At 50.7% G+C, this 7,054-nt stretch overlaps 1 protein-coding gene across 1 annotated transcript in view; it reads left to right on the top strand.

Annotated features, from left to right (window-relative positions):
- Positions 1 to 5,766, top strand: part of Chrna10 (cholinergic receptor nicotinic alpha 10 subunit) — a 9,122-nt gene extending 3,356 nt beyond the window's left edge. The window contains exons 2-6 of the mRNA XM_005368816.2: positions 1,664 to 1,791; positions 2,276 to 2,421; positions 2,761 to 2,915; positions 3,554 to 4,086; positions 4,610 to 5,766. Coding sequence (XP_005368873.1) covers positions 1,731 to 1,791; positions 2,276 to 2,421; positions 2,761 to 2,915; positions 3,554 to 4,086; positions 4,610 to 5,058 — 1,344 coding nt within the window. The 5' untranslated portion in view covers positions 1,664 to 1,730 and the 3' untranslated portion in view covers positions 5,059 to 5,766. The remainder of the gene's footprint in view (positions 1 to 1,663; positions 1,792 to 2,275; positions 2,422 to 2,760; positions 2,916 to 3,553; positions 4,087 to 4,609) is intronic.
- Positions 5,767 to 7,054: the final 1,288 nt, after the last annotated feature.

Here is a 7,054-nt window from a genome sequence, read left to right as displayed (position 1 = left end):
ATCTTGGCCATTCTTTCAGGTGTAAGATGGAATTTCAGAGTTGTTTTGATTTGCATTTCTCTGATGACTAAGGATGTTGAACATTTCCTTAAATGTCTTTCAGCCATTTTAGATTCCTCTGTTGAGAGTTCTCTGTTTAGTACTGTATTCCATTTTTTTTTATTGGATTATGTGTTCTTTTATTGTCCAATTTACTTGAGTTCTTTGTATATTTTGGAGATCAGACCTCTGTCTGATGTGGGGTTAGTGAAGATCTTTTTCCATTCTGTGGGTTGTCTTTTATCTTGTTGACCGTGTCCTTTGCTTTACAGAAGCTTTTCAGTTTCAAGAGGTCCCATTTATAAATTGTTTCTCTCAGTGTCCTTGCTGTTGGATTATATTTAGGAAGTGGTTCCCTGTGCCAATGCATTGAAGTGTACTTTCCACTTTCTCTTCTATAAGGTTCAGTGTGGCTGGCTTTATGTTGAGGTCTTTGATCCATGTGGACTTGAATTTTGTGCATGGTGATAGATATGGGTCTATTTTCATTTTTCTACATGCTGATATCCAGTTATGCCAGCACCATTTGTTAAATATGCTTTCTTTTTTACATTTGATATTTTTTGTTTCTTTATCAAATATTAGGTGTTCGAAAATGTGTGGATTGATATCCGGGTCTTTTATTCGGTTCCATTGGTCTTCCTGTCTGTTCTTATGCCAATACCAGGCTGTTTTCAGCACTGTAGCTCTGTAGTAGAGTTTGGAGTCTGGGATTGTGATGCCCATAATTGTTACTCTTACCCTCAGCCTTAATCCCTAACCCTAACTGTAACCACCCCTCCTACCTGCCCATAGTGTTAGGCATGGAAAGACTGTATCTGCCTGGCGTGACTGCAGGGCCTGTGAAAATGGTGTGCACTGCATTTCTGCTGCACAGGGCCATCTGGAGTGGTGTAAGACTCAGCACCACTCCCATGGGGAGGGAGAGTTTACCCGGCATAAAACAGCAGAGTCACTCACCAGTAGGAAAGCTGCTGGGCTACAGGGAGCCTCCAGACCTCAATGACTGTAGCTGCACTGCAATGTGCGGTTCTCACCCACAGGCCCCAGCACACATACCTCTAAGGCCTAAAGCTATACACCTTCAGATCCTAATATCTCCAAACTTCCCAGCCCCCAGGATGAGCCCTCATGCTGACGCACAGAATTTGAATAATTTAGGGCCCAGCACCCTCGGGTGTCAGTTTCAGTTGCTCTGTTCCCATGGGCACTGCTGTGCCAGCCCCGCAATTAAGCTAATAAAACTGTCCATGGAAGAAGGGCTACTCCCCTGTGCCTCAAACCCCTTAGTGCTGATAGAGTGCTTGGCCCTGTTCTGAAAGCAGCAGGCTTGCTCCCTCAGAGGCCAGGTATGGGGAATGTATGCAGGAAGTGGAGGGGGGGCTGTAAAAGGAGAAGAAAAGAGAGTGGAAAGAAAGTCCAAAGGTAGAGGCCAAGATCATTACAGAGGAAGAAGCAAATTGAGACGGAGGTAATAGAAGTCACTGGGCACACAGACAGGCAGAAGCTGAGGCCAGAGAGGCTGGGAACAGCAGAGAACCAGCAGGTGCCAGGGCCCAGGTCTAGACTTAAGGGCAGGCACAAATAGGAGGCTGGAAGCAAGATCTCGATCTCTGGTTTCCAGGTACTGTAGACATCGTCCCTGCCAGCTGGACCCGCTGTCCTATATCTGTCCTGACTGTGGTAAGGCCATGGGGACCAAGGGCCACCATCTTGGCCTGGGATTCCTGCTCCTGCTCTTTCTCCCTGCAGGTATGAACCAGCTCTCTTCTGACACTGCTGCCCTTCCTGTCCACCCCAAACCTCCCTGTCTCTGCTAAGAACAAGCTATCTGGGCAATGCGAGGAGGGGGTGCTGAAAAGAAAAGAGACTTGCCTGAAGAGATGGGGTGATGGTAGTGGGCAGCAACCATGTAAAAAGCCGGGTGTGGCACAAACATTTGTAAACCCAGTGCTGGAGAGACCTGAGTCAGGAGACTTGCTGAAAAACGGCAAGTCGCAAGTTCAGTGAGAGAGCTGCCGTCTCGAGAGAATAGGGTAGAAGTGGCAACCAGACATCCAGTCCCCTCCTTTGAATTCTATGCCCATGTGAGCAACACACACACACACACACACACACACACCACCGAAAGCGTGTGAGAGCATGGAATCAGGCGCTAAGACTCCAGCTAGGGGGTGGAGAATGGAAACAGAGGCCCCTGAACTACAAAGGTGGGCAATCCTCATTCATCCTCCAGTGTGTCTGGGAGCTGAGGGGAGACTGGCTCACAAGCTGTTCCGTGACCTGTTTGCCAACTATACCAGTGCCCTGAGACCTGTGGCAGACACGGACCAGACTCTAAACGTGACCCTGGAGGTGACACTGTCTCAGATCATCGATATGGTATAATGTGGTGGGGTAAAGCTGTGGGATGCCTGCGGATCAAGGGAAGGGCCGTCTCCTGCTTATCCTTTCCCTATGTGCTAATAATGATAATAGCCATTAATTCCTGTGTACCATTGGTGGCCCAAGACTTTACACACTGGAATTTACTCAACTCCCCCTCCCCAAGCAGGAATTATCTGAGGGATTAACTGATGAAATGGAAACTTAAGAGCCCACCGTAGGCACACAAGTTCAATCCTGGAAGGGAATCGGGCTGTTGGAGTAAGCTGGGTTTGTGGGTACTGACAGATCTGTGAGTGTGCATGAAGTAGACACATTCATTGCCTGCCCTGCTAGGATGAGCGGAACCAAGTGCTGACCTTGTACCTGTGGATCCGGCAGGAGTGGACAGATGCCTATCTGCACTGGGACCCCAAAGCCTATGGTGACTTGGATACAATCCGCATTCCCAGCAGCCTAGTGTGGCGACCAGACATCGTTCTCTATAACAAGTATTGCCTCCTGTCTGCCCTGCCCCTCAAGCACTGACCCTCGTCCCCCAACACCTAATAGTTTCTAAGATGCCTTGGAAACTTGCCCCTAGGGACCCTCTAAGGAGCTCTTTGCCACTCCATGGCGCTTTCAGTTGTCTCTGCCAACTCAAGCTGGGCGTCTGTAAGGGATCTACTATGTGATCCAAGCCAGTTGTAGTTCTCAAAGAGAACTGTCTTGGGTCCAAGTGCTTCTCTGTGGCACCTCCACCCTTCCAGGTTCAGGGACCACGGGAGACCTCACTGGCGTACGGCCTCGTCCTAGGGTTACTCCTTTATTCCATCTTTAGATGTTTTGCATTTCCCAGTCAATACATAGCATTGTGCATTTTTCTGGGTCCCTCTTATGAGTTTTACAGATGACTCCCTAGACCAGAGTGAGGTTCAGGTCCACCTCTGGGTTTTGCAGAGACTTTTTATACTCTGCTTCCGGCCTTTCCAAGCCCTTGGTTGCTGCCTCCTCTAGACCTTCAAAGGTTGAAGTGAATGAATCTAATGAGCCTGATGAGGCTCACTCCACCGTGCTGCCCTGACCACTAAAGCCCAACTAGCGACGATAGTTCTTGGGCACTGGTGACTCCTGTCCTGCCTCTCCACAGGGCAGACACGCAGCCACCAGCTTCGGCCAGCACCAACGTGGTTGTGCGGCATAACGGCAGAGTGCGCTGGGACGCACCGGCCATCACACGCAGCTCGTGCCGTGTGGATGTGTCTGCCTTCCCGTTCGATGCTCAGCGCTGCGGCCTGACCTTCGGCTCATGGACTCACGGCGGGCACCAGCTGGACGTGCGACCCCGGGGCGCGTCTGCCAGCCTGGCTGACTTCGTGGAGAACGTTGAGTGGCACGTGCTGGGCATGCCGGCGCGCAGGCGCGTGCTCACCTATGGCTGCTGCTCCGAGCCCTACCCGGATGTGACCTTCACTCTGCTGCTGCGCCGCCGAGCTGCCGCCTACGTGTGCAACCTGCTGCTGCCCTGTGTGTTCATCTCCCTGCTGGCGCCACTGGCCTTCCACCTGCCCGCTGACTCCGGGGAAAAGGTGTCTCTGGGCGTCACCGTGCTCCTGGCGCTCACTGTCTTCCAGCTGATCCTGGCCGAGAGCATGCCTCCCGCGGAGAGCGTTCCACTCATCGGTGAGCCTGAGAGCGTGGGGGAATGGACACTGGGTCAGCAGAGTGACAGCTTGCAGGGACAGAGAGGGAGCAAGAGTAGACCTGTCTGAGAGAACACCCCTCGCCGCTAGGGGCGCAAGGGAGCCTTGGCGGCCAAAGAACTGGTCCGTGTCATAGCAAACTGTGGCGAGTGATGGCTGTGTGCCTGGCATGCTCCTGTGCACGTGACATTTTTCACTCGCAGGGGCATCACTATGAACCCATGAGTAACCAATAGGTTATTCCAGGTGTACGGAAAGGATCAGTATCTGTTCAGTTTACAACCATAATCTGACCCTGCAACAGGGGAAATAATTAGGTAGCAGATAGCTTCAGAGCCTTAGTAGATATGAGACGTGGGGAGAACTTAACTCTTATCTACATCTTTCCCCTCTTTGGGTTTGAAGGCCTGATGCTGGCCTTCTTTCTTTTTATGATGAGGCAGCTGGAAAGCTCAACAGAGTTCACCTCCTCTTCGTGGCTCACAACGTTCTCTGCCCCACAGGGAAGTACTACATGGCCACCATGACCATGGTCACATTCTCCACAGCCCTCACCATCCTCATCATGAATCTGCATTACTGTGGCCCTAGTGCACACCCAGTGCCTGCCTGGGCTCGGGTTCTCCTGCTGGGACACCTGGCCAGAGGCCTGTGTGTGCGGGAACGAGGGGAGCCTTGTGGACAGTCCAGGTCACTGCAGTCAGCCCCCAGCCTCCAGCCTCCAGAAGGTCTCCCAGCAGGCCCTTGTCATGAGCCATGGTGTCTGTGCCATCAGGAAGCCCTTCTGCGTCATGTGGCTTCCATTGCCAGCATCTTCCGCAGCCATTGGGCTGCCCAGCACTGCCACGAAGACTGGAAGCGCCTGGCTCGGGTGATGGACCGCTTTTTCCTAGGCATCTTCTTCTGCATGGCTCTGGTCATGAGCCTCCTGGTTCTGGTCCAAGCCCTGTGAGGGCCAGGAACTGGATCTTAGGGAGCTTGGTCACCTCAACACCACCAGATAGGAATGACAAAACCCAGGTGGTTGTTGGTACTCAGAGTGCTGCTCAAAGTCAAGAACACCTCTCAGGACCAGCACTTCTGACCTGTGTGCCCTCACTGAGGGGATCCAAAGTCTCTTTCTCCCTTCCCTCCAATATGATTCAGGTCGAAGTGCAGACTTGGAAATAGGATTCAATGTCAGCTGAGCAAGATGGTGTACCCCTGTAATCCCAGCACATAGAGGCTGAGACAGGAGGATTTCCATAAATTCAAGGGCAACCTGAGCTTCAGAAAACTTTGTCTAAGAAATAAATAACCACCCATGTCTACACTTGGAATTATAGCTGTTAGCAGGGCAAATTCGGGTTTTTATTTTGTTGAGACAGAGTACCACTAGGTACCTCCTGCTGGCCTGAAGCTTGCTATGTAGCCCAGGCTGGCCTTGGATTCACATAGACCCACCTGCCTCTGCCTCTCCAAAGGCACTCCCGGCTAGAGTGTAGGCTACTTGCTAAGGGACAAAGGCACACATGCGCATGTCATCCTTAGCAGCTGCAGATGCTCATCCTGCTCATCTCTGCGAAGGCTCTAGGGGATAGAAATTCATGGTCTAGTGTCCAGAACAGAAGGCAATATAAACTTTTATTCCAGAGCTTCAATCGATAATAAATGAGAGTGTGCCCAGCACCTCCTCCGTGTCTCGTCTTCTCCTTGGGGCCACATCCAGAAGTTGGGGATCCAGGTTTGTCTTTATAGGTAGGAATCTTAGGACACACAGATCAATGCAAAAATTATATCTTTTTTAAAATTCGTATTTGTGTGTGTGTGTGTGTGTGTGTGTGTGTGTGTGTGCGTGCGTGCGTGCTCTTGCACCAGGGTACATTTGTAGAGGTCAGAGAACAATGTGGGTAGTTGGTTCTCTCCCTCTGCCATATGGGAGCCAGGGTTCAGACTCAAGTTGTCAGCTTTAGTAACAAGCACCCTTACTTGCTGAACCATCTTGCTAGCCAAGAAATTACTTTTCTGGGAACAACAGTAGCAAAAAAAAAAAAAAAGTGATTAGGATTTCACAGGACCCTGAGAAAGAGCCTAAACCTTTCTGTCATTTCCCCTTCTGTCCCTCCTTATAGTTAGTCACAGCCACCTGTTCTCACACAGTGACGTTTAGAGAGCTCATCGGTAGCCCAGGTAGGTGGAGTGCAGGTGTCCCCACTCACAGGATTGGTTGCTTTCTTACTGTCACACAGCTTCTGGCACTTTCTTTGTGTCTTCTTCGAAGACCTTACCCATAAGAAACTCACAGCCTGAGGCCGGGTGGTGGCACACACTTAATCCCAGCCCTCGGGGGGCAGAGGCAGGCGGATCTCTGTGAGTTCGAGACCAGCCTGGTCTACAGAGCTAGTTCCAGGACAGGCTCCAAAGCCACAGAGAAACCCTGTCTCGAAAAACCAAAAAAAAACAAAAAAAAAAAAAAAAAGAAAGAAAGAAAGAAAAAGAAAAGAAAAAAGGAAAAGAAAATAAAAGGTAGCTCACAGCCTGACCTGGGAATACTCAGGGGCCAGCAAAAATAGAATAGAAAGGCAGGTACTGTAACCTAGCCAGGTGGCAGGAGGGTGAACAAGAACTTTCCAGGTAGACATGAGGGACATTTAAGTGACCCCTGCATGGCCCATGGCCAGGTATTCTCCCCCATCATCACCAACAAGGAGTTGATGTCTTCAGGTTCCAAATGAGTCTCTGCCTATCCTACCCTAGAGTCTTCTGACCTCAGTCAATCCTGCTCCTACAGCCTGAGCAAGGTTCAGTCTCCAAATCCTCTCTGTGTCTCCACCGCCAATGCATCTGGAAGGTCATTGCCATAGAAGACCCAGGCTTCCCTGCAGAGACTGATTCACCATGATCCTGATACAGGTAAAGTGCACAGGCAGTGCCGGTCAACATCTGGTAGGTCACAGGAGACCTGGATT

This window comes from Microtus ochrogaster, unplaced genomic scaffold (genome assembly GCF_000317375.1).
Source record: "Microtus ochrogaster isolate Prairie Vole_2 unplaced genomic scaffold, MicOch1.0 UNK41, whole genome shotgun sequence".
Lineage (NCBI taxonomy): Eukaryota > Metazoa > Chordata > Mammalia > Rodentia > Cricetidae > Microtus > Microtus ochrogaster.
Note: the sequence above shows the minus strand (reverse complement) of the source record. Positions and strands in the feature narration are given on the sequence as shown.